The sequence below is a fragment of the Echiichthys vipera genome (assembly GCF_963691815.1).
Source record: "Echiichthys vipera genome assembly, chromosome: 15".
In the NCBI taxonomy this organism is placed as follows: domain Eukaryota; kingdom Metazoa; phylum Chordata; class Actinopteri; order Perciformes; family Trachinidae; genus Echiichthys; species Echiichthys vipera.
In genome coordinates this window covers 17,735,088-17,762,295 of record NC_139840.1, presented here as the reverse complement: position 1 = coordinate 17,762,295, position 27,208 = coordinate 17,735,088, and the positions used below count along the sequence as shown (strand labels likewise).

At 42.4% G+C, this 27,208-nt stretch overlaps 4 protein-coding genes across 8 annotated transcripts; 3 read left to right on the top strand and 1 right to left on the bottom strand.

The window, feature by feature from the left end:
- The first annotated feature begins 87 nt into the window (after positions 1–87).
- Positions 88–3,452, top strand: stap2a (signal transducing adaptor family member 2a). The gene is made up of 11 exons (XM_083928678.1): positions 88–215; positions 1,023–1,094; positions 1,189–1,308; positions 1,388–1,444; positions 1,540–1,691; positions 1,789–1,920; positions 2,010–2,079; positions 2,471–2,573; positions 2,684–2,779; positions 2,860–2,988; positions 3,325–3,452. Exons 1-11 carry the CDS (start codon positions 108–110, stop codon positions 3,378–3,380), a joined length of 1,095 nt encoding a protein of 364 aa, XP_083784804.1. The 5' UTR covers positions 88–107; the 3' UTR covers positions 3,381–3,452.
- Positions 3,453–6,909: 3,457 nt separating this feature from the next.
- sema4e (semaphorin 4e) lies at positions 6,910–14,329 on the top strand. Of its 5 annotated transcripts, none has more exons than XM_083928658.1 (15): positions 6,910–7,138; positions 9,027–9,339; positions 9,481–9,626; positions 10,386–10,448; positions 10,533–10,631; positions 10,725–10,824; positions 10,944–11,054; positions 11,187–11,338; positions 11,527–11,705; positions 11,809–11,965; positions 12,156–12,378; positions 12,529–12,644; positions 12,785–12,942; positions 13,033–13,085; positions 13,284–14,329. In XM_083928658.1, exons 2-15 carry the CDS (start codon positions 9,231–9,233, stop codon positions 13,949–13,951), a joined length of 2,334 nt encoding a protein of 777 aa, XP_083784784.1. In that variant the 5' UTR covers positions 6,910–7,138; positions 9,027–9,230; the 3' UTR covers positions 13,952–14,329. The 5 variants fall into 5 exon arrangements, with proteins under 5 accessions (XP_083784784.1, XP_083784781.1, XP_083784782.1 ...); XM_083928655.1 differs by having other exon boundaries at positions 6,910–7,205; XM_083928656.1 differs by having other exon boundaries at positions 6,910–7,225.
- Positions 14,330–14,549: 220 nt separating this feature from the next.
- On the bottom strand, positions 14,550–20,457 carry cactin (the record flags this gene model as incomplete). The annotated part of the gene is made up of 10 exons (XM_083928652.1): positions 14,550–15,236; positions 15,699–16,051; positions 16,181–16,300; positions 16,433–16,625; positions 16,792–16,906; positions 17,279–17,441; positions 18,385–18,530; positions 18,627–18,722; positions 18,820–19,459; positions 20,147–20,457. 10 exons carry the CDS (start codon positions 20,455–20,457, stop codon positions 14,746–14,748), a joined length of 2,628 nt encoding a protein of 875 aa, XP_083784778.1. The 3' UTR covers positions 14,550–14,745.
- A 721-nt stretch (positions 20,458–21,178) lies between these two features.
- Positions 21,179–26,644, top strand: LOC310957925 (ubiquitin-conjugating enzyme E2 R1). The gene is made up of 5 exons (XM_083928677.1): positions 21,179–21,890; positions 23,055–23,141; positions 23,277–23,374; positions 24,504–24,638; positions 24,758–26,644. The coding sequence occupies exons 1-5, from the start codon at positions 21,702–21,704 to the stop codon at positions 24,966–24,968; spliced, it is 720 nt and encodes a 239-aa protein (XP_083784803.1). The 5' UTR covers positions 21,179–21,701; the 3' UTR covers positions 24,969–26,644.
- The last annotated feature ends 564 nt before the right edge of the window (positions 26,645–27,208 follow it).

Here is a 27,208-nt window from a genome sequence, read left to right as displayed (position 1 = left end):
CAGCTGTTGGATTACAGCCACAGCACTATCTCATCGGGGAAGGCGTGTCACTCCCCGAATTACTCAGCGCCCCTTTGTCCTCGGTCGGTGCCCAGCCAGTGACACTCATGGCGGCTGCACCCGTCAGGCAGCGCTCCGGGCCAGGGGGACCCCGGGCGCAGCTCCCGCCCTGCTACTATGAAGGATACCTGGAAAAGCGAGGACCGAAAGAAAAGGTAGGTTTCCCCGGTGCAGTGCCATGTTTTTTCCAATGCATGATTCGGGTAGAGATGGTCAGTGTGTGTGTGCACCGTACACCGGCTGATCCCCCATTCCCAGGGAGCTGTCAACTTCCTTATTGTGCTAGAATGGGCGAGGCAAGACTGTAGGATATACACTGGTGCTGGCGGGGATCGTTTCACATAGCGGATCACAGATTTGTTGTGCTGTTAAATCTGGTTTTGCAATAATCTGACAGGGAGAGCGTGCAACAATTCACGACGTATGATCGTGGAGCTCAAAGAGGTGTCAGAAAATTGCATGTCATTTAAATCAATGGTCGTTTTGTGGCTGTATCTTAATGACTAAAGGCATGTGTCAAATACAGTTTGTCTGCCAAACATTTTCATCACCCAGAATTCACTGCTGACTCTAAGAAATAGTTATTGTTCTGACAACCTGATACCTGAAGTGCATTTCTAATATCTGAAATAGGAAGTTGCGTGCAGTCAATCTGCCAATATTCCTCTTTTTACTTTCATACACAATATGACGAATACAGAATGGGATACCCTCCCCCCAAGGTCCACCATCTCATTAGGCTCATTTCAATGCAATATAGACATGTAATGTGAGCCAGGCTCAGGTGCAGGGTTTTGCACTGATCCATGGCCACATATTGACAGCAGCTGTGCCTCACTAACTATTCATCTCATGGGAAAGGAAATGCGGGGGTAATAAAAAAGGAAACATCCATTAAACAAATGGAAAAAAACAAAACAGCAGTGGATCCCCTCACATGTCTGCTTATTTCTGCTGGACAGGCATCCAGGCGACTGTGGACCTGTCTGTGTGGGAATTCTTTGTATTTCTTCAACAATGCCAAGGATAGTCATGTAAGTTTCAGATCGTATCCATGTTGTCGTTTGTGCATCATTGTGTTTTGACAATAAACACGTGTGTGTGTGTGTGTGTGTGTGTGTGTTACAGTATGTGGAGAAGCTGGACCTTGGTGGTTTTGTGTCCCTGAAGGACGACTGCAGCCGGGACAGAAACCTGGAAGCAGCCAGACTTATCCTGCGCATGAAGGATGGGGAGACCAAACTCACAGTAATGCCACGCAACACACATGCATACACTGAAATGAACGATTTTTGCAAGGTGTAAACTGTGCCGTTGTCTTCTCCAGGCACCTAACTTGGAATCAAGGGAGCTGTGGAAAGGGTTCCTCTACTCTGTTGTAGATGTAAATATTCATCTTTTGCACACCTGCCTCCCTGCATCAATATGTCTCTCCCTTGTGCCACCATAAAAAATAATCTCCCCTGTGTCCAATCACAGCTGAATGTACCATCCTGTCTCACGTTGCTGCCGGGCCAGCTGCAGATGCTGAAGGAGGTGGTGGACAAAGAAAGGTCCAGGCGGAGAACCCGCACTCCCACTCGCGCTCCTCCCTCACCCCTCTCTGTGCCTTTAGTAGGAGAGATCCCACCGTGAGTTCAACTTCAGAGGATGCACTGTAGTTATACCTTTTTAATGTGTGACCATATGAACAATGATAATGTGTGTTTATGTGTGTGTGGCATGCAGGTGTTTTCGACCGGTTTCTCGAACAGAGGCTGAAGTTCTTTTAGAGAGACACCCGGACTGTGGCAACATGTTGCTCCGTCCAGGCAGAGATGGATGCTCATTGGCTGTCACTACTCGGCAGGATCTCAATGGGTAAACACCTACTGGACATCTGAACACCACAGCTGCAAATATCAAAATTAGACACATGTTACAAGCTTTGTTTCTCTCTTTTGCCCCAGGTCAGTGTTCAGACATTACCGCGTGACTCAGAGGGACCAAGGTGGTTATGTCATCGATGTAGAAAATCCTGTGAGTGTTTAAAACTTCAAGAGATACTTCACATCTCTTCAGAGAGAGAGAGAGAGAGAGAGAAAGAGAGGGAGAGTCATGATAGGGCATCAGGGATTTCTGATCAGACTGGCTTTAGGGGCCTCATCACAAATTGTGCCCCCATTCTTTGATGACGACATACCGTATAAGGGCAATGTTTCCTACACAAGATACAATTATGAACCTGAAAATGAGCATAATATGGGACCTTTAAATATTTTTAAGTTTGCTGTCAGATGAAAACACTATTTCTGAAGTGTTTGAATAAAAGTTTGAATAATACTTTTAGATGATGCCAATCAACAATATCTCAGACTGACAGTCAGCAGCTTTAGGCGTATAATACAACCGCATAATACTCCACTTCCAGATTCCCTGTGCTACACTTCATGAGGTCATCGACGCTCTGGTAGAGAAGACGGCAGGAACTCTGCAGCCTTTCCTACTGGAGGAGCCTTACGAAGAGAATATCAGTGAGGCCTCCATGCAGCACACACATTTTCTCAAGATTATTTTGTTGTCTGCGTTTTCATACAAGTAATCACTGAGGTTGACCATGTTAAAATTCTGTTTGTGTCGCCAGCATACGTTTCCGCCAATGATGAGAATGGAGAAAGGATCCTCCACACTGCCCCCTCCAGCCCCCTGCCCAAAGCTCCTGCACTGCCTCCAAAACAAGGTTTGTCTCAGCCACATAAACCACATGCAGACAGTCGCAGACAGACAGAAATAATGATCACTTATTTTATTCTGGTGCAGATCGCTGGCCCAGCAGCCCCCTGTCAAGGTCTCCTGCCCCCGACCGCCGTATCCTGACCTCATCGGTGCCGGCCTCGCCCACCAACCCGATGAGACGACTCATCCTCTCCCCTTCACCTCTCGCGCAGAGTAAGTAGACAAGGCAGATCTCAGATGCTGCAATCCATCCTATTTGCAGTTAAAAATCACACGCGGCTGCTGGCTGAGTGGTTAGAGCAGTTGCCACATGTAAAGAGGCTAAAGTTCCTTGAGGCAGCGGCCGTTGGTTCGACTCAGACCCTCTCTCTCACCCTATTTCCTGTTTGTCCTATATAATAAAGGCTTAAAAAACTGCCAAATTTTTTTTATTTTAATTTAAAAAAAACATCCAAATGCACATTCAGTAGCTGAGGAGCAACACAATTAATAAAGCAACTAAATCAAATTATTTATAAAACATGATGGGCTTCTTCTGTCTCTCCACAGCACTCAATGAGGAACTCAAAATGAAGCTTGAGAAGAGACGAGCCAGCCAGGAGTGATTTATTCATATGGAACAATCTCCTGTCACAGCATACTCAATCGTCAGTGCCAAACCCCCTCTCACCGCAGCTATGTATTCATCCTGTGCCTTCTAGGGTGGAAGACAAGGGACTACAAATACCGCCACCTTCTCATGGGGAGATACAAAATATTGGACTTGGACCGGCTGGTAAACACTGGATTAGGTTCATAAAACCTCATAAAACACTGCCTGCCTTGGTTGGGGATAACAATCCCCCAGTGCTTTGTCTACTAGCTGTTTACAAACTGCCTCTGAGCAAACAAATAGTGCCACAACAAATAATTTTCCTTCAGAATACGGTCCACGCTGATCAATGTGACTGGCAGCTGAAAATTGGAGAAGCACCGACACGTTTAGGACCACCGACTGAGCTTGATGTTTTCCTGTCTGAGCTGCTGATATTGCTGCTGTAACACCCGAGACTAAGAACAAACAAACCACAGAAGGCCAAGATCAACACCAGAGCGACGGACTGAGATGTGAGACCTGAGACACTTTATCTGCTCTGAAAGTAAAATAAGCCAGGTATGCTCAGGCTTCAGCTGAGCAGTACTCTTCACTAACCTCCATCAAAAATTGTCTGAATACAGTCGAGCTGGCCAGAAACTGAAAACAGCACAATCTCTGCCTGCTGCTCATGAGTGTTATTTGTGATTGATAAGCAACCATTAATGTATTGTTGATTCAATGACACTGTCATGGCTCATTTATGACTCAACTTTAACCGTGGCGTTGGTGCTTTTTTTAAAAAGTGTTTCGTTATTCTCTGCTACTGTGTTCGTGCTACTGTATGGTGCTATAACTCACCAGTGCTCAGACCTACGTTGAAACTCCAGGTGATTACTGTTGTTCTTCAACAAAAATCCATCTACTGTATTAATATGTGAGGGTGCCCTCTAGTGGAATGGCTGTCAACTAAAGGGACAGAAACCTAATCAGCACACAGTCTTTGGGTATTAACACAAGTACAAATGTTACAGACTGAACCTGGCAAAGTCTTCAGGCTTTATTAGAGTATTACACCACGCCCTACCTCTCTACCTTTAATAACAAAATTATTATTTATTACAGGTCTGAAGGTGCTTAAAACAATAACATGTATTTCTATATTGGCATTTATTATGTCAATTGGCCAGCAGATTTGAAGTGTCTGAGCACTAGTGGCAAATTGTGATCAACTGACTTATAAGTGTCCTCTTACAACGAACAGTTTCTTGTATGTTTGTACATGATGTGTCGTGTCCACTTGATCACTATCAAAGAATAGTGTTTGTTATATATCAAGGGAAATAAATGGTTTTGCATGGATGTGATTTGTCCTTGCTGTGAATTGATAGTTTGTGCTTTCTTATTAGTGCACCACTGCTTTGTTTCCTGAGTGTCGGGCTGTTCGTCAGTAAGCACTACTTCAAATGTCCGGGAGCGAAGACTTTGTCGACATCTGTTGTAAGCAACTCTAATGTAGTGAAGCATCTCTCAACGACACACGCGTCGCATCTACAAAAACACCGATCCTCTACCCCCCAAAGAGAAACAGGCTGTCTGACAAGAGGTTTGAAATGCTGCTGCTTCTTAGATACAGTCAGTTGTTTGAAGGGTAGGATGGTTAGGCTACATGGGTTAGCCGGATACATGACGGATACATGAGTAGATGAGTGTTTTGGAAGGAGTGTATGGATGGGGAGATGAATATCTTGGAGCTATAGTTCAATCTTTAAAAGCACTCCACGTTGTTAAACGGTTTACTTTTTTAATGAGGGAAACACTTGCAATACAGTAGCCTATATATTTTAACTGTCTTGTGAAAACTGCTCAGAAAAGTCCAAATTCTTTGACATATAGCAACTTTTTTACAGTAACGCAAATAGTTACTTTCCTGGTAACTAGTTACTTTTATTATAGAGTAATTCAGTTACTAACTCAGTTACTTTTTGGAACAAGTAGTGAGTAACTATAACTAATCACTTTTCTAATTACACACTAACAAACAGTCATTGATTGAAACCAGGAGGGACAACAGGAGAATGAGGAAACTAGATAATGTTGGAATTACTCAATACTTTGAGTTTATCACAGAAAGATAGAAGAAAAGAGGAATTTGTGCCAGCAAAGTGTGTAAAAGTACAAGTTTAGCCTAGATTATTTTCATCATTCCAATCACTCATTCGATTCTGAATCAGGGAAAAGTATTGTGTTTTTTTTGTCGAGTTTTCAAGATTCAAGATTCAAGATTCAAGCAGCTTTATTTATCCTGAGGGAAATTATTGTCAGGGAAAACTTTTTTGTTGAGCTTTCCACTCTTACTTAATGGAAACTTGAGTCTAATTTAAAATGCCAGTACCAATACCCATTTCTCTTTTGTTAGTCTGCAAAACTCCCCACTATGTTTTTCAGATTGGAAGAGCTAGCCCACCTTTTTCTTTTGTATTTTATTTATTTTTATTCCTTTTTGTCTTTTCTCCTGATTTTCTGAAATTTTAAAATAGTACAAATATAAAGCAGACAAAGAAAAAACAATAAATATGTTAGTAACGTTAAGTAAGATGAAGGCCCTTGATGTCCTCAGTGGGGCTTATATGGTTGGGTTTTAATAGATGTGGCCGTTTTTGTTATTATTGCTTGGCTGCAGTGGACCATCAGCATGTGGACTGATACAAAGATCTGGACTGTTGCAGTAGATTAAGAGTCAATAACCACTGCACTACATATTCCATAAATACGTAGGCTACAATACATGTCAGTGTTGGAAAGTGCTCTTACTCGAGTACTGTACAATTTTTGAAGTACTTTACTTGAGAATTTCCATTTTAGGCTACTTTATAATTCTACTCCACTATATTTCAGAGGAAATATTGTACTTTTTACTCCAGTACATTTATTTTGGTAACTTTAGTTACTTTACAGATTAAGATTATAAATGTTATAGATTTGTTAATTGTTATAGATTAATCGACACAGCAGTATATAAAGTTAATTAAAATTAGCCCAACGATCATCAGCTGCAACATTAAAGTGATATGTACATTAATCTATCAGTAATCACAGTTTTTAAAAAATATATATTTCGAAACAGGCTATTCTGTTTAATGAGTACTTTTACTTTTTGCACTTAACGTAGGCCTACATTTTGATGACAATACTTTTGTACTTTTACTTAAGTAACATTTTGAATGCATCACTTTTACTTGTAACAGAGTATTTCTACAGTGTGCTGTGACTACTTTAACTGAAGTAAAAGCCCTGAGCTCTTCTTTCACCACTATGTCTGAAGTGTAGGCTGTAAGTATACACAATGTGCTACAAACAGGCCTACATATTTTCTGTGCAGATGCAGCCTTATGATATAGGCCGTGATGATAATATCAGAACAACTCCCACAACACACCACTAGGTACCTCAGTGCTCCTGTTGGGAAATGTTGCTCAATCCTAAAACACCCTGCAGCTGCTTTTATCTCCAACCTCGCACATCTTGAAACAACGGTGCCCTCCGCCGACGGACAACTGTACATGGGAACAATGGAAACTTGAATCAGACCTGAGATCAGCGCGCAGCCTCAACGGCTGTTTGAAGGGAGTAAAAAAAAAAAAAAAAAAAAAGCAGCCAGCCATTCAGATCATTTTCACCGCGGGATGTGAGCGCAATAAGGGATGGCTGCTGCGGCTTTGAGAGGACCCTCTACGGACACAGAGCGGCTGCTGAGGCGCTTTTTCTGCGGTGTGAAGGTTTAGAGAAGTGAGCCAGCAGCGTTTCTACGACACAGTCAAGGAAGTTGACTCGAATCAAAGTTTCACCTCTCAGCGTACGTGGGGCATTAGAAACGTGTGTGTGAGAGACTTATTACACTTCTCAACCCTTTATAACTAGTGTGTGTTGGTTTTGCCACCAACCTGTTAGTTAATGAAGAGGTAATTGTTTGAAAATAATACGTTTAAACAGGTGTTGGGCATATTTTTTTAATGGAAGCCTCCGCAGTTTTGGGCGTGTCAGTGCACAGGTAAGTGATTAACTTGTGTTGACGGTTAACCTACTTAAGCTCGTGCACTTGTGCTATAAACTACATTTGTGTGCAGGAATTGTGAGAAATTAGAACTTAAAGTTGTATTACATGTAGTCAAATTAACTTCAAATGCCAAAGTCTATTCTAACAAAACTAAAACAACGCACAAGTTTACTCTTTCATTGCTCCAAGCTGCATTTTTTGACTCAGCAACTGATTTCAGACTTACTTTAATGCTTCAAAATGAAGTTTTAACATACATGCCTACCCGGAGAGAAGTTAGTTTGATAGCTGGTAAGGTTGTAAGAGGATGTCCAAGATGTGGTAGGCCTATACCTATACATATATATATATATATATATATATATATATATATATATATATATACATACATATTTTAGTCTGTATGTTACTGCTAATAATGATAAGGGATTTGCAAAGGTTTTTTCAACAAACAATCAGCTGTGAAAGTTTTAAGAGGATGTCCAAGAAACATGAGAGGAGATTTTGTGTTGATATATTCATAAATGAGCAAGCTGTCGACATAAGAATGCTGAAAAGTGCATATTTAAGGCAAATGGTCACTGATAATGATGTAAAGGGATTTCTTAGGGGCTTTTCTTAGCAATCTATATCTGCTGTCAAAGATGTGAGAGGATGTCCAAAACATACAAGAGGTGGTTTGATGCATTTAAATATTCATAAATGAGCAAGCTATTGAAATTGGTATCTTGAAATGAGATTAATTAATGCAATAGGTCATTGATACTCATGTTTTGACACAGAGCTTCACTCCGATCATGCTGAAAGGCTTGTTCTTGTTAGTGTGTGTGTGTGTGTGTGTGTGTGTGTGTGTGTGTGTGTGTGTGTGTGTGTGTGTGTGTGTGTGTGTGTGTGTGAGAGAGAGCGTGTTGAGTGACGCTGGCGTTTGTTCCAAGGCTTCACAAATATGTGAAACATCAGGGCTGCATTCTCTGACATGCTGCAGCACAACACACCTCTCTTGGGAAAGAAACACCTACAGTACACACACACCCACCAGACTGGTTGTAATAGTATAATAATAGTTAGTAATAATAACACTGAAGGACAAAATCACAGAAAACAACAGCTGTGTTACTGTAATTAAAAGAGAAGCAAGCCTGGGCTAATTGTTACCCTGTTATTAGACTTAACTGGGTTAAGTGGTGGTAACGATGAGTCAAACCGACATGTTTCCTGTGTGAAACCACCTCTTGCAACAAAGTTGGTGAAAGAGCTCCTCTCTCTCATCTGCACCAGACTTTGGCACTGTGAATCTCTCATTGTGTGCTTGTGTTTGGTGCTGCAGGAGAGCTGAATTTGACATCCCTGCACCCTGCTGAATGCCTTTCACGGCCCTGCATTAACATCACTATGGCACTGACAGAATTACTGCCGCGCTGACTTTAGCTCACTCTGCCCTTTCTGGGCTATTCCTCTGCTCTTTTTTTTGCTTTGTTTGCCTCACTTTTCTTTTTAACATATCCTAAAATGCTGTTTACTTTTGTGTGTGTTTAGCTATACATGTTTTAAGCTTTATTTCTGTCAGGTCTCACATCCGGTGAATTGATTGTGATATCCATACAACCTTGTCTCTTTCAGCCCTCCTCGGCTTTGTTTCTCTGGCCTGTGCCATCCATCTCCTCATGGACAGCCTGCTGAGCGGGGCCAGTAAAGGGGCCAGCGCCCTTCAGTCAGCACAGACCTCATCACGTCATAGATGCCATTCGCCGTCTTTGCCCCTGTACGAGTGACCGTTAGGGAAACAATAAAGCTTCAATTCCTCTTCGCTTGAACAAAAGAGCCATGCATCCGTTGCTGCCCCTCTGTGTCTTTTGGCTGCTGCCCCTGGCCTTGATGCTGGAAGAAGACTCACCACTGGACTGTGTTCCCCGTAGATCTGTGCCCTACCATAGTGAGTGTGTGTACCTAGCTTGTGTAACCTTGGTTTACAATGTGTCAACTCGTGTTGGCTGATATGATTTGAGTAAGTCCGGGCTAACAGACTCATTGGGAAACAGGGTTTAATCACTGATGGTTCATGTTGTGTCTCTAGGGGACAACGCTCACCTGTTTCATGAGGAGGGAGTGTTCAACTACTCCACCATGCTGTTGAGAGAAGATCTGGACCTGCTATTGCTTGGTGCCAGGGAGGCAGTGTATGCTCTTGACCTCAATGACATCTCCAAGAAACTTGCTTCAGTAAGAATACAAACGCTAACTATGCAATTGGAGCCAGTCCTGTTGGCTTTGCTCTGAAATTTCTTATCAGAGCTTTCTTGGCCCAGGGCTAGGAAAACAAACGTGTGTCGTGCCAGGTTCCCTGCCCTGAATGAAGCCTTCACTCAACACATATTAAAAGCAACTAGCTTTACTGAAAGTTTCTTCAGCTGCTCTGCTCCACTTCAGTTACATTTGCAAGGACATTTATCCTGCCTCTCTAAACTTTTGTCTTCCTAAAATCTGTTTGTTTAGTCGATTGGTCGACTAATCTGTCATTTGGACTAAGATTTCCTTAATCAGTTGGTCATTTTTTAATGCTTTTTTCATGCTGGATGACTTTTCCGATAAGCGTAGGAGCACATCTCTGGTAAACACAAGATTTAAAATAGTGCTTTTGCATGATTGTTTGTGGAGAAGCTCCGTTTTACAGATCTGTCGATTTAATCAACAAATTGATTACTTGATCAAATTGTATGAGTGTTAGTTAACTAAGAATTCCTTTAATTGAGGCCAGCCCTAAAATCTTAAAGGTGTTGACTTGGTTGTCCATGGTAAAGGTGAACATCACCACATTCAGTCTCTGGTTCAATTCCAGTCAGGCTTCTTTGTTGCATGTCATACCTGTCTCTTTGTTAACTGACAAATAATGGCATGACAAATGACAAAATATACAACAGAAAAAACACTTAAACATGTTAAAAGAGAAACACGTAGAAACTAAACATTCCTCTCTTTTAGGTTAAATGGGAAGTGACGCAACAGCAAAAAGACGAGTGTAAAAACAAAGGAAAAAATCCTGAGGTGGGTCCCTTTTTCCCTTTTGCTGTTTAAAATGTATCGAATCTCGGGCTGATGTAGTCATTGCTTTTTAAAATGCGTTTACAGACAGAGTGCAAGAACTATATCAGGATCCTGCATCATACAGAGGATAACAGGATTTATGTTTGTGGAACCAATGCTTTTGATCCTGAGTGTGATTATATGGTGAGAAATTTGCTCACTTATCTCAATTCATATTCCATTATTAAATAGATTTAGTATGTATTCCAGCAAAATCATTGTCTTTTGTTTGTGCAGTCGTATGCAAATGGGAAGCTGACTCTTGAGAAGAAAGCAGAGGATGGCAAAGGGAAGTGTCCATTTGATCCTTTCCAGAGATATGCCTCCATCATGGTTGGTGAGTAGCAGCTTTTCAACAAATAAGAAATTGAGGAAGAGGAAATGGTTAATGTAGCAACATTTTTTTATTTGTTTCTGTGTGTGTGTGTGTGTGTGTGTGTGGTCATGTCTTGCCAGAAAACAACCTATACTCAGCCACTTCAATGAACTTCCTGGGCTCTGAACCCATCCTGATGAGAAGCTCCCCTGTCTCCATACGCACTGAGTTCAAAAGCTCCTGGCTTAATGGTAAGAGGTGATAGTATGTAATGTGTTTTTTGTATTCATGCGAGGGCTTCACTGTCTCTGAACTGAAGCTGTTTCACCTTGATGACTTGCTTAGTAGCTCAGTTGATGTTTTTTTTCTTCTCCCTATGCCAGAGCCCAACTTTGTTTCCATGGCTCAGATGCCAGAGAGCGATATGAGTGAGGAGGGAGATGATGACAAGGTTTACCTGTTCTTCAGTGAGGCAGCAGTGGAGTGCGATTGCTACAACAAACTGGTGGTTTCCCGCGTTGCCCGTGTCTGCAAGGTGAATAAGAGTTTATCGTGCATGCACTTATTGTCGCAACTCCATTTCCCAAAATGACAATAACATATAAACAGCACTTCCTCAGTTGCGCTCATTCAGCCCTTTCCGCCGCTTGATTGTACATCCCGTTTGTCTTTGTGTTTTTCCTCTTGTCAATGTGGCATTATGGGGTATTTCTGTGCTCACAGGGGGATCTTGGAGGTAGGAGGACCTTGCAGAAGAAATGGACATCCTTCCTCAAAGCCAGAATGGACTGTCCAGTACTGGAGTCTCAACTGCCGTACATTATCCAGGACACTTATCGCTTGTGTGACCCACAGAAGCACTGGAAGGACTGTTTGTTCTACGCCATCTTCACACCACAGTCGTACGTTTGAATGAACAACATTTGTGTTGGAAGGAGCAGGGTCTCTTTCTCTTTAATGGTCTTTGGCACACCACTTGGCTCACATCTTCTGTGTGTGTTTCAGCGACACATCAGACCTGTCTGCGGTGTGTGCGTACCGCGTGTCTGACATAAGCAGAGTGTTTGCGGAGGGGAAGTACAAGACCCCAGTCCCCGTAGAAACCTCTTTTGTTAAGTGGGTGATGTACAGCGGAGATGTCCCTGTCCCTCGGCCCGGAGCTGTGAGTCTGCCCATTATTCAGTTTGTGTGTGTGTGTGTGTCTGTGTGTGTGTTTGTGTGAGAAACAAAGGCAAAATTTCAAAGGCAACTCTTTTTTTTTTTACGAGTGTCCCAGCAGGAAACTGATTCCTTTTTGTCCTCTGATTCCGTTGTTCTCTCTTTTCTCTTTCCTTCCCCTCTTCGCTTGCCAGTGCATAGACAATGAGGCTCGTAAAGCGGGCATAACTCAGACGCTGGACCTCCCAGACCGGACCCTTCAATTTATCAAAGATAGGCCCCTCATGGACCAAGTTATCCAGCCAATAGGAGAGAAGCCTCTACTGGTGCGAAGGGGAGCTACATTCACATGCATTATAGTCAACCAAGTGCAGGCAGCGGATGGAGAGAAGTATCACGTGATGTTCATAGGCACAGGTGTGTGTGTGTGTGTGTTTGCAGCACTCTGCCACTTCCTGTATATATTCCACTTTGCAGCTTTTGATAACTTGACAAGATCAGCGGTAAGCATCAGGCCTTATGTGTCAGCATGTAAAAATAGAATGTTTTTATGTTTTTTATGTTAAGAGGAAGGCACAATGCTGAAAGCAGTGAACTACAACGGAGAGATGTTCATCATAGAGGAAGTGCAACTCTTCCAGCCCCCGGAGCCAATCAAGATTCTGAAATTTTCTAATGTCACGGTAATTTAAAACTGTCATAGCCTAATGAATGGCTTATTACTTTTAAATCATTAATCAAGCATGTATTCATATATTACTGTAAAACACCTACATCAGTGTCATCGCTCTGTGTTTGTGTGTGATGGATCCATTGTGTACAGGGACATCTCTATGCAGGCTCAGACTACGGAGCAGCACAGATACCACTGGCCACCTGTGGGAGGTCCTTAACCTGTATGGACTGTGTTCTAGCCAGAGACCCATACTGTGGCTGGGACAAAGTTGTTGGGAAATGTGTTGTCCTTTCTAATTCACAAAGGTAGGCAGCTGTCTCAAGAGCTAGCGGTGTTGATATCTGTTCCGTTTCTGTGCTATTAAAACTAAGTTTCAATCGTTATACGTTCTTTAGAAAACTAATCCAAAGTGTGAAAGAAGGAGATGCTTCTCTCTGTCCAAATGCTGGTGAGTTGAGTGCACTCTATCACACAAAGAATCAAAGAATCATCTGTTCATTGTTATTTTTGAGATTCTGAATGAAAACTGAACGTGACAGGGTTTGCATCATTTTCTACTCCTTAAACTTGAAAGACCCATAATTGAGCTTGTTAAAATGAAAATGTGTATTACAATGTATGTAAAGGATCTGTGTTTTGTTTGCAGGTCCTGTGAAACCTATGAATCAGTCCATCTGGCCCGGGGGAAACCTAAAGCTCCGTTGCCCTTCGCCTTCCAACTTGGCAAAAACCAGTTGGGAGCGGGATGGCCGCCCTCTGACCCCTTCAACTCGCCTTCAACTTCTACGAGACGGAGTGCTTATCCTTAACGCCACAGACTCAGACACCGGTTGGTACCGCTGCCTGTCTGTGGAGCGCTCAAATGCTGAGTACGTAACCACTGTGGTGGAGTACCAGGTTAGCATGGCTCCACCAGGATCTGGTGATGGGAAACTGATTTTTCCCCAGGCTCGGATGGATGGCCCCTCTGTGGCTGGACTGCAGGCGGTAGTGGGGCTCCTTGTAGTTGCTCTTCTTGCCCTTTTGGCTTGGAACTTTTACAAAGGCCACCTACCGCTGCCCTGGAATTGCAGAAAGAGTAGAGAGAAATCTCAGGAGACCCATGAGCAGCGGGGTCTGAACACCAGCGTGAACTACCAGGATGCAATGAGGACTGCATCGGCAGAGGACAAGCCCCTGGTGTCAGGAACAAACAATGGCAGTAATAACAACCACACCGGAGGGGAGGCGGCATCCAACGTGGCTGGGGAGAATGACGAGTCAAAAGCTTCTCTTCCATCTTTACAGTATATTGATGATGAGTCAGAAATTTGAAACAAAGAGCACATCGCTGAGTTCAGTGTCAAATTCAGCACTGTGAAAGGATGATAAATGAACTGGGCTGCCCCAAACCATGTGTTTCTCAGCAGAACTACTGGATTCATCAGTTCAGCTGTAAATCTCCAATCGTCCTTTGTTTTAGAGACACACCAAAAGATTCTTATTTTGTACGAGTGAGATACACTTACATTTCTGCTTGTTATTGTTTTGCTTTCCAACTAATTGTTGTAAATCCTGTTATAGATTCAAAAGATTGTCAAGAGATTGGTGTGATTTTCACAGGGAGTGTACATAACTGAAATTGAGCCATTTTAATTTCTAACCACTAGCTGCCACTAGATTGTTTTATTGTATTAAACCTTTTCTACCGGGTCCTTGTGTTGTTTATTTAAATATAGCCAACAGGGTTTACTAGTTTTCAACAAGGCTGGACTTGACTGAAGAACAGATGTGAAAATACCTGCACTTTTGTGGGTATGTAGATCCAGTCTCCTCTGAGTTACAGATGTATTCAATGTTTAAACTCCAACTCGTGTTTTAAATGGGTGTTCACAACAGAAAACCATCAACAAGTGGAAACTTGCAAAGAGTAGAAAGGGGGCAAAAAAAATCTTTAATGTGTAATTTTCAGACTACATTACAAATTACTTTTTCAGACAAGAGTACAGAGTCATTTGTAGCTTCAAAAAACTGCTGAACATAATAAAAGCACATTGACTGCACAGCCCGAATAACAAACCTAATGGCTGGAGTCTTGGTCCATCCTGGTTCATCCTGGTATGCGGCCTCTATCTCCTGTAGCGATACCTCTTGAAGTGGAACCACAGCTGGAAGATCCCATTGGCGAACTGACAGCGGAAGCCGTGTCGGTGTGAATACTCCCACTCCCTGTTTACGATCTTAAAGGCAATGTCCTCGTACGGAGGGCCAGCGTGAAACCTCAAGATCCCAAAGTCCTTGTTGTCGGGACTGGGCTCGAGGAAATACTGCGGCGTGGAGCGCTTGTCGATCAGGTCCGGGTAGAAGATGTTGAACTTGTAACCCTGAACGATTTTGGGCGGAGGGTTGTCGAAGTCGTAATGTGTCTGGTTGTATTTGTTCCACTCAAAGCCTGTGTGGACCCTGTTGAAAAAGCGGGGTTTCCTAGGACGGTATTTGTCCGCCCATAGGTACATCTTCCCAGTGACTGGGAACTCTACGCTGAATTGGGCCTCGTCGTTGCCCATGCCCTCTTTGGCGCGACGTACGAAGGCGTCCTCGGCGCTCTCACTGGCATCCCCTGATAGAGAAGTCAAAGAAGCAACAGTGAGTGATTTGGGGGATAATTAAGCGTTTGCCTAGCTTGAGGTATGTGCATGTGATATTGTAACATGCATGAGAAAAGATCTGTTGCGTGTGCACGGACTGTGCCTGACAGTCAGGGTGGTCTGAGAGGACAGGATGACTCGGGCGCGGTGGATTTTTGCAAAACAAACAACAGGCTCTAGTTGCACGTAGAAGCTTTTTTTTTTTTTCTAAAACCGGATGATTTATGTTGTAATATCGGATCATAGTGTCGGTTTCAGTGAATGTCTGTGAACCAAGTCTTTCCACGTTCCTTTGTTGTTTCTTTTATATGAAATACTGTATTTTTCATCATCTCCATATTTATTTTCCTTTTCCTTTGTATGTGACTGATCTGGAAGGTATTTGTATGTATGTGTGTGTGTGTGTGTGTGTGTGTGTGTGATTAATCTCTTACCAGTGACTTGTAGCAGTCTGCGTGCTAACTGTAGCCTATGTGCGTCCTCTTCCGGCGTGGTGGTGTGCGTGTCGAGCGGCAGCTCGGAGGACGTGAGCAGCGTGGGACTGTAGCGGCCAGAGTCGTACTCCGCCTGGCTCTGCTGGATCAAATCCTCCTCCGTCAGCACGGCCTCCACCACTTCACCCTCCTTCTCTTCATCCTTCTTGTCACCAGTTTCTCCTCCGTCCCCGTCTTGGTTTCCCGCTGTGGATGTCGATGGACCGGCCTCATCTTCGCCCTCTTCTGTTTCTCTGTTCTTGTTTCTTGTGGAGGAGGATGAAGACTGGCCAGGCTCCTCTGTTGTGGTCTCCCTTTTTTTGAAACACGGAAGTGAGAATTAGCATCATGAAGTGAAAGATGAACCTCACCTGCGTAACTGACTGAACCTTCGTGTCCCAACGGTTTCAGGATGTGTATCGTGTTGTTTGGATGCAACTTACTCATCATCGCTCTTCTGCTCCTCTTTGATGATGGGGAACAAAGGTTCACTTTCCACTCCTTGTTCCTGTTTCAGCTTAAACAGCTTCTGACGCAGCACATCCTGGTGTCGCTCTCTCAACCTGGGATGTGAAATGGTTGTTTTACAGACCCTTTTCCCACAGATTTTCAGATAAATCATGAGCCAATCGGCAACCTCTAATTCAAATGATTACAACAGCGGCAAAACAATAAGGCTTCCCACACATCTGTACCTGGCTCTGGCCATGTAGACTCTGACTTGCTGTAGCAGACTCTCCCAGTAACCAATATCCAGATTGGATCCTCCGGCCCTAATCTTTGTCTCAATGTTTAGGTGCATAGCCTGCAACTGGCTGTATGTTTTTCCTTTGAACACTGTCTGGACATCAATGCTCACAGCTGTGTTGATGCCCTCACGACGATCACCTGAGAATTAAAAAAGATTGCATTGCAGAAAAGGGGGAACAAATTAAATTGAACATGTTGCACATATAGTTCACAGAGACAGCTATGAGTGGAGTTATTAGTCAGATAAGCAGCATGGGTGCAAATGTCACTTCACATGTTAAACAAAGCAGGGAAAGTGATTTACCTGGTCCTTTCCCAGAGGCCTCCAGCTTCCTCAGTTTGCTGATCTCGTCCTCTGTGATGGTCGTCATGTCTCTCCAGAAGTCAACGTTCTTCCCTTGCTCCAACTCCATGTACACCTGCCAGAGCAACAACCATCAGTAAACTACATACAGATGAAGCTCCTTTGAAGAAGAATAATAGGTGTGAAGCAGCGGCTAACACACGTTATGTTTCAGGTCTTTCAGGTCAGCTCTGCATGAGATAAAACATTTAGTTTACATTGTTCATCGATTTACTGCCTCAATGAATAAGTGAAATTTAACCAAACTCTCCACGTAAGATATATTATGTTAAAAGAAACACACAGACTGCACCGATAGTAGGATTGTCTATTTAAGTAACTTGTTCGGTTTACTACATCTCACCTATAAAAACATTATTTAGCCCATTGGAGATATTCTAAGATAGTCGTACAACGTCAACGATTAAACGGATACATAACCACAAACCTTAATGTCCTCCAGCAGGTCATCCATGTCGGTGACCGTTAAACCGTTGAGAAAGGTATAAGGCTCGTGCATTTCCACAGCGAGATCATCGTCTTCAGCGCTGATGTACTTCGCCAAAAGGTCAATGGGCTTGGCACGACCATCCCGGATTCTGATCTTAGACCTAGACACACAAACAGCGCATGAGAGTGTAAGAAAGATTGCACTGCGCATCATCAAAGCCCCACTCCCCTTCATAACCTCAGTCTATGCGAAGCGGTGCTTGCGGAGAGCACGCAGCATCATCAAAGACACCTCCCACCCAAACCATGTACTGTTCACCCCCCTCCGTGGCACTCGCTCTAGGGAACGCTAACGTAGCCTTCAGGGGAGAACCAACAGAACCACAAACAGCTTCTTCCCTCCTCAGCTGTCGGGCTGCTCACAGCGAACTCCGAACACCATCCCTTGCGATTGCACTTTTTGCACACACTGGGACATACTGTTGCACTTAAACTACCATCTACTGTTTATTCCACTGTAGCATATTATTTATTGACTGTAGCATACATATGTATACCCTGTACATCTACCTGCACTTTAACTACCGTACAGTATTATATTAATTTGTCACTGTATATATCATGTATGCATATATAACTCTTTGCAGTTCTGGTTAGACCAGACTTAATTTCATTGAATGTGCTGCACTTGTAATGACAATAAAGTGATCTCATCCAATTCAATTCAATTCAATTTTAATTACCGTATAGTACCAAATCATATCAAAAGTTATCTCAGGACACTTTAAAGACTAAGTATCGACCACACTCTATGTTTTATTTATGATTTACATAAACCCAACAATTCCACCGTAGAGTACGGTGGCAACGAAAACCTTCCCTATAACAGGCAGGAACGTCAGACAGACCCAGCTCTGTGGAGGATGGACATCTGTCATAATCCAATCTAATATTGTAGGACAGTATAGTACGTATTAAGGAACAGTTGTAGGAACCTGGAACTTGACCGGAATTGTGCAAGCAAACAAAACTGCAGCAGAACTCCTCTATGACGTGAAAAAAAAAAAAAAAAGGGGGGGGGGGGGTCCACATCAATTGTCTCACCTTAGTTTGGCCTGATGCAGATGGAAGTTGTCCTCCTGTTCAGCCCAGGTCTTGAAGTGTTCAGCCTCCTTCTCCCTCTGAAGCATCTCCAGCTCCGTCTCTCTCATGGCCTTTTCTCGCTCCCTCTCCAGACGCAGCTGTTTTACCTATAAACACAAATGAGTGTGCTTAATGAAAGAGCTGTTACTCATAACTCTATAACATTATACTGCCACAAACAAAACCAAACACACAGTTTATACCTTCTGCAGCTCCCTGCGATTCTCCTCCTGAATACATTTGTTCCTGTCTTTGAGCTCTTTTTCTCCCAGATGGCCGATGCCTTTCTTATCCAACGCCTGAAATAAAAAAATAAAAAAAACAAGAACCCTGGATGAGTTACAGTGCTCAGAGCGAGGTTATGAAAGACAATTTCTGCATTGCTCTCCGACTCACCTTCTGCCATTTGAATGTGCCCAATAAGTTGTTGTCACCGAAGGGGTTGTCTGCGTTGGTGTATCCCATGTACTCCTCACTCCAGCCCATCTTTTCTCTCCGTTTTTTCTCCTTTGTTTCCTTCTTTGTCAGTCTTCTGGCCCTCTTCTCCTCTGGTGTCTCCAGAGCTTTCATCATCTCCCTCTGTTTTTTCTTATCCTCCTTTTCTTTGACCGCACGGCCCCCATGGTCAGACCCTGAGCTGTCGGACGACTCAGGTGAACTGGAGCGCTGCCTCCCTCTGTCTCTCTCAACCCTCTCTCTGCTTCTCTCGCTCCTTCCTTGCTCCCTGTCCTCACTCCTCCTCTTGTGCTCTTTGCTTTTGTCCCTGTCTTTCTGTCTCTCCCTGTGTTCTTTTCTTTCCCCGTCTCTGCTGTTGCTCCCCCACCTCTCTCTGTCTCTGTCTCGCCCCCTCCTCTGTCTGTCTCTGTTCGGACTCCCTCTGTCAGGACTTCTGCGTCTTTGCCTTTCTCTGTCGCTGCTTGCATTGTGAGAGTCAGAGCTGGACTCAGACCTTTCCCTCCTTCTCTCTCGAGATGTTTTTCTCCGACTCAGCGTTTCCTTTCGCCCCTTCCTTAATTTGGGATCACCTGAATCAGAACTGAGACAGAAAAAGCAATTTAGTACTAAAGGAATACATGTGTTCTTTACGCTTCAGCAAGAAAGAGTGAACATTAGAGGGCTTTCATGGGGAACATGGGAAGAGCTGTCTTGGTAGGTTTACCCTAAAGCCTAATGCCCTCATTAGTCCCACGAGGGGAAATTCACTTTTCACTCTGTTTATTTTTCATATTAAAAACACACACAGAGGCCTGAAATACACACATGCACAAACAGGTCCTATATAGATGCATTAATGGAGAGATGTCAGAGCGAGAGGAAGCACCCAGAGCAGTTAAGATGATGATTGACCCATTGCTGTTCCTGAAGTGAACATAACTAAACATACCTTTTCTTTTAGATGTTTCCATATTTAATTTAGCAAATAATTTCACTGATTGTTCAATGAGAGCTCTCCCTTTTCCCATAAATATTTTTTTTTCTTCAGAAAGGTGCTTTGGGTCGTTTTCTCCAGTATTTAACCAGGCTTGATCTGTTATTTTGATTTGGAAAAGGAGGAAAGAAAAACAGAATAGTTCCTGAGCTTCACCACAGGCAGTAAGCTAGGAAGTTGACATTAGATACACTGTAATTATAAGCATGCTAATTCGCGCTAATGTCAAAGTACCAAGAATACAGCTCGCGGGTTAACACTAAACATTTCACCCCTGACTGCAAAGACTGTTACCTTGATGATCGACCTCTCGACTTGCTCCCGGGACGGTGTGGTCCTCTCCTCCTGTCGCTCTCCGAGCCGCTCCTTGAACTCGGACGGTCCCCGTGTTGAGGCCGACGTCGGCCGGGAGGAGAGCCGTCGCTGCTCGAGCTCCTGCTGTCCGACCGTACCCGTCCACGAGCGGTTCTCTTCACATCCAAGGGCCGACTGTGGCTTCTCCTTGCCTCCGGGGATCGGGACCTGCTCACTCTGGATCTGTTTCGCCCATCCCGGCTACGATTTTTGGAGTTGGAGCGGGACCGACGTCGTGATTTCGGATCCATCGCCAACTTTTCTGTCAATGCGGGGTCCGAAGGGCACCGTGTCGCGTAAATAAGAGGTAACAAAGATTTACTGCGCTCCCAGTGTAAATCTGTGTATTTGTAAATCATTTAATTAAGTAAATGGCCATTCATGTCAGACTCTAACACTCTTTACACTTACCAAAAAAATGCGATGATATAAAAGTCAAAGTTAATTCATCAGGCAGCAGGAAGACATCCTTAAATGGGCTTTCTACAAAATGGCGCACATTTCTGACGTCATGAGTATAGCCTGAGAAAATAAAGTATTAATAAAAATGTGTTCAATTGCAGTTTCAATAGGACACGGGGCATCTTAAATATATTTAACATTATTGAAATGTATTATTTTGTCCAAATAACGCGAGAGTGAAATTAGGTCAAAGCCGTGTTTCAGAAACACAAACAACATTCGTGTTTTCATGACGTCAGGCTCCTGGGAAATGTAGTTCACTACGCTCGCTCCTAAATTAATAGTTCAAACAACAATGACCCCCAGCTCAACCAATTTCTCGTGGTTAAAGTTTTCTTCATGTACACGAGTATTTATATACGCCATTACGTGGCTTCTTGCTCGCTTTTAAGGTTAAAAGTGATTTTCACAGTGAACCGTGGACTACAAGTCCCGAACCACACAGAGCTCCATTGCCTGTGATGAAGGGAGAGGAGACTCCTTTCAGCAACACTCTTCTCTTGCCCAGTCTTCTCGTAGGGCGATATCTACCACATTTCTGACTACTGTTGTTAACTATTTTATTGGCTAGCATTTCAGATAAATAGTTGTGTTTTAATGTTATAGCCTGGCTCTCGTAGGGAGTTAAAAACTATCTCGTAAACTAGCTCGTCTTCAGTTGGTCCGTAAGGTAACGTTAGAGCTTGTTAGCCCGGCAGCAGCTACCAGTAGATTTACGGCTTATTTCTGTGGCTGTCCTGCCAGGTTAGATCAACTAAAGCTGGAGCCGCTGCTCAGCCACAATGGTTTGGTCAGTTCTCCAAATTCAGAGTATTGACATTGGTGAATAATCCAACTGATTTGGTGGACATATCAAACGCAACCTTTTGTTTGACTTGAGCGCAGTCCCGTCTGGTTTGGCCTGTTTTCATTGTCTCCGAACATCGAAAACAAGGCACGTTGTTGTTGTTTTTTCCAGTGTCATAGGTTGTTTTAGTTCGTGTAAACAAAAACCCCGTCAGACTCTCCAGTTAATCTTCACGTTTAGCTCAGTATGGCGCATCAACACGACCACTCTCATGTAGCCAGTTCACAGAAAGCACTCATGTTGGAGATGAAGAGCCTTCAGGAGGAGCCTGTCGAGGGATTCAAGATAACACTGGTGGACGAGGCTGATATGTACAACTGGGAAGTGGCCATTTTCGGACCCCCAAACACTCATTATGAAGGGGGTTATTTTAAGGTAAGAACAACATTAATTGTATCGTTCGTACACGTCAAAACGCAGCACACAAAAGCAGCATTTACACGATGAATTCTTCCAATAATAAAAATACAATACACGCATTCTGTCTCTTAAAAACACAATCTACACGAGAAACAGTTTACTGCACCACTTGCATGACAGAACTATATGAAATCAATGGCAATCAAATGTGTCACTATGTTATGTCATAAGGTATATTGTCCTCACTCGGGGGGTGGAGGAAATACAGAGGACAGGAGGGAAGGGGAGCCACTTATTGTGCAATTAATAATCTAGATACATATATTTATCTTCTCTTCTTTATGCAATAACTCCATCCACCACTTAAATCTCAATAATTTAGTCTTACTGCCCATTTCTGCCATATACAGTCGTACATATTTGATCTTATAGGCTGTCTCTACATTAACTTATCTGATCTCATTTTCTGTGAATTGAATTTGACCTGTATTCATATCTGTACTTTATATATATTTAGCTGAGAGTTTATTGTTTTACTTTCTATATTTATTTAGCTAAGAGTTTATTGTTTATCTTATATTGTATTGTATATACTGTATACCTCCCATGTGTTTGTATGCTGCTGGAAACTCACTTTCCATGCGGGAGTCATCCCAAAGGGATTAATAAAGAGAAGCCTAAGTCGTTTAATACGATTTGAAATACAAAACAATACACCATAAAACAGACCAAATATATCTCTAACATGGAAGGGGAAACTTGTGTGTGCTGGAGACAATTACTTCCAATAATTCAGTGCAATTCAATTTTATTTATAGTTCCAAATCATAACAAAAGTTATCTCAAATGCACTTTACATATATAGTAGGTCTAGACCACACTCTATGACTTCTTTATGATTTACGGAGACACAACAATTCCTCCATGAGCAGCCGCAAGTAACACTATTTATAATAATAAGGATAATGATAATATCTATACAGTATTTATCCAGATGTGTTAATAAAATACAACACACACATTTGGTATCTTAAAAACATAAATCTACACAAGAACCTGTTTACTGCACCAGCACCATATGAAATCAATGACAACTAAAATCTGCCAGCCAAATCTGTCATGCGGTTCATTGTGTAATACAGTGCACAGCCACATGTGATGGCCTGTTGTGTTTCCCAGGCTCGGATCAAGTTCCCTATAGACTACCCGTACTCCCCACCTGCCTTCAGGTTCCTCACCAAGATGTGGCACCCAAACATCTACGAGGTGACGTATCACACCCTGATTCTTTTTTTATGATATTAAATGTGCCGCCTTTTCACCGCTGTATTTAAATCAATGTATTTCAGTTGTTCTATGATGCATCTCATAATGACAGGAGTTGGTTTCCTCTGTTTTTAGAACGGAGATGTGTGTATTTCTATATTGCACCCTCCAGTGGACGACCCACAGAGTGGAGAGCTGCCTTCAGAGAGGTGGAATCCCACCCAGAATGTCCGGTTAGCACTCTCCATCCTTTCTGTGTGCCTCCCTTCTTTGTCTTCTCTCAAACACTTTGATTATTAACCTGACTCATACCCTTATCACATGACATTTGTTTTCAGTGAAGTCTATTCAGACATTGAATTCATATCTGGTTATTCAGCACCACGTATGTAATGTGATCTGTTTGGGGCTAGTGTTGTCATCAGGTATCTCCCCTTTTGTATGTTGGTCTGTTGTGCAATGTAGGCATTACCATCCAGTGTAACAGGCAGGTGTCAGATCATCCCTGACAGTATCGTAATAATAATAATTATAATAACAACATTCAAAACACACGATTCACTCTGAGTGGTTTCTGTGACATAAGAAATACTTATGCTTAAAAATACCACTGTTTGGGTCACACTAGCTGGAAACAATCCTACGCAGCCACCACTTTACTTCAAATAAAGTAAATCAATGTAAAATAAAGTTTCGAACTATTCATGAAAATGTTTACATTTGACCAAAATGATCAAAGCTTTGTTTTGTTGTTTCTTTTATGAATGAGCTTAACAATAACGTGTAATAATAATAACTGACCTTGGTAATAAACATAGAGTTAAATTAACACCTTTCAGAAACTATAAGCTTCTTAAAGGTAGAATATGTGGCAGAGCTGTTGTGCTGGAAGGCATTAGGTTGTAGAGGTGTACCTAATAAAGAGTCTACTATTCACACTAGTAATATAATATAATTAGTCAATTAATTGATTAGTTGGCACCCCCTTACTTTCAACCACCTATTTAGCATTAAGCATTAATGCTAATACCCTTCCACAGCGATTGTTTATAGCACATTGTAATGTAGTTATAAACAGATATAGCATAGATGTTTATGAAACAACTATAATGGCTTGTGTGGGAGTGTAGGCTGCTGTATATATGAATAATGAAAGACCATTTAGTAAAACACAGTTGTAATAGGTAGTATAATTATTGATTAATACTGGACATTAATATACACATAAAACTGTCCCTAGACTAGCTGCATACGTACATTATAGTGTGTTATAAACAATGTATTAAATGTTAAATAGGGGGATTGAATGTGTTAGGCTTAACACTGTGACTTGTTGTCACTCACCTATGTGTTCACTTCCAGGACCATTTTGCTGAGTGTGATCTCGCTGCTGAATGAGCCCAATACCTTCTCTCCTGCCAACGTGGACGCCTCCGTCATGTACCGCAAATGGAGGGACAGCAAGGGCAAGGACCGGGAATACGTAGAGATCATCAGGTACAACAATCGCACTATATAATCGTCACTTATGAAGCTTTTCTCCAAAGAGTACACCAAATTTGAAGAGCCTTTCTGTAAAGTATCAGTAATCATATATCCTTTAATTTCTCCCTCAGGAAACAGGTATTGGCCACCAAGGCGGAAGCTGAGCGCGACGGCGTGAAGGTGCCTACCACACTGGCCGAGTACTGCGTCCGCACACGCGCCCCGGCCCCCGACGAAGGCTCCGACCTCTTCTATGACTATTATTATGATGACGACGATGTGGAGGGCGAGGATGGCGACTGCTGCTATGATGAAGATGACTCGGGCAACGAGGAGTCGTGACAAGATTTTTGACAGCATCCCTGATCTAGCTGACATACGCTACCCGTTTTTTCCTGTCTGGGTTGCCAGATATTCTTGGAAAAACAACCAAGAAAGATTTGAAGCTTCCCACTTCTAAACCCATAAAAAGAGCTGTTTTTTTCCTGAGCCTCTGAATTGTTTTCGCAGGCAAAAAAATTGCATCGCTGTGGAAGGGTCAGACCTTTGCACCAGCACAAAAAGTCACACGTTTCTTCAGTTTTGCAGACATCATTTTCATTATCACCTAAAACCTTACTTTTAGAGAATATTACTTAATCCTATTGTGTTCAGTACCCTGTACAGTATGTAGTATTATGGGGTTAATACCACTTTTAACAATAGAAACATTTGCAGTGGTGCAAACAATTCCAAACTTTGCTCAGCCTCTCTCGCGCGTATCTCCTATTTCCCTACTTGTAACTGGGTGTTGCTCACCAGTACTTGGTCTCAGTGGCTGACAGAAGATTGAGGACTTCAAGCACCCAGTTTGTACTGAACAGTCTATTCCAAATCCATTGAATCTGACATTTCCACGTTTCACAATCTGTCTCATTTCGACATGACAGATGGATGTCACAGGGCGATATTTTCAAAGTTCTTGTGCATGCCAAAAAAACACCATCGGAAGATTTTTATCCCTTTTTCCTGATGGACCGTTGACCTACATCATGATTCGTTTCAGCTCCGTGATGAGAAAGACTTGTGTTGACTTGAGATCCCGGAGAACTTTGCATCTCGAGGACTGGCGGATAAGCTGAGTCAGGGGGTCAAATCCTCGTGAACAATTTTGGTAACGAGAAATTGATATTTTGCTGTGTTTCTTCTGGTTACTGTTGGATGTGTTTCTCTGTCATTTTGAGTGTGGGGATATGTTATTTGAAGTAGCTCAGATTTAAGAGTTGTGTAGAGAAGTTTTTCAGGGGGGAGAGTTGGGTGGGCAAAACTAATTACTTATCAGAATTGTATTTCTCCATGTGTTTGCTCTCCAAGAGGCCTGATGGAGCCAAAGACAAAAAGCAGTGTTAGAAAAAGTCCAAACTATTTCTGACTGTTTGTTGTATTCTCGTCTTCGTTTGCTCTCTTGCAGGCTTTTATATTTTAGTCTCTTTCTTTGGTTAGACATTATGCCTGCGATCTTGCTTGAGAATGATTTATGTGATGCGATTATTAGGTTTGATTGGCAAAAAAAAAAGATTCTGTAGGAAAAGTGTCTGTCAGAAGGTGTCGTTGCAGTATCAGTCAGGATCATTTAAGTTTTTTTCAGCCCCAGAGGCGAAAGAGAATAAGGCCACGATGTTTTATTTTCATTTCTATTTTTTGTGTCGACGGAGAGTAGACAGGTTTTAAATTGATTTTAGAGTGCATGGGTCTCCACTGTGTGTATTTTTGCATCAGCAATATTGATTGTTTAATTTACTCGAATTAGGTCTTCATACTGAATCTCTCAGGACAATGAATTACATATAACAAATCAATTAAGACAAGACACTACTTTCTTCTTTTAGGTGGTCTTCAGAGTTGGTTTACAGCTTCAACAGGAACCAAAACTGATATGCACATGTAGCTGTATGGATGGTTGCCGTATTGTTTTATTTACCTGTTTATTTTTTATTTTCGGCTATTTAAAACTGAAAAATAAAGATTTATTGGGGGAAAAAATATGCACGTTTTTGCAGTGATTGGATTGGGTGCACTTTAAATATTGAGCATTAAAAAGGAATTTAAAACTATATTCACCTTTTTGATTTTATTAAAACCGTATACCTAATTACAACTGTCATTAATACCTTAACGGCTTAAATATATCTCTAAGTGAGATATTCCTTGTCTTTAAGGATTTATGCCTCCACAAAACACCACGTCGTACAATGTACAGCATGTAAGCATGGAAACATCCCCTTTCGTATGGAAGCAATTCAACAGGTGAATTGACACATTTCGACTTTCTTCTTTGCCTATGCTGCCTATCTAAAAATGATGATGGGCGAGTTTGTCGGTTTTACTGTGTCTTTCCTCTACAGACTTATTGTTATGTCCTGTTATTTGTTATTTTATGTGTCTTTATAATGTGGGAATATATTGGGAACTGGTGAAGACACTGCTGGATTCATGTTACACAGAGATACTGGGTATTATCTTCACAGCTCAAAGAAACCTTTTAAGTTTGAGGTTTAGTTACACTATGTATCCAACTTTTCAGCGCTTACAAGATCTGTGAA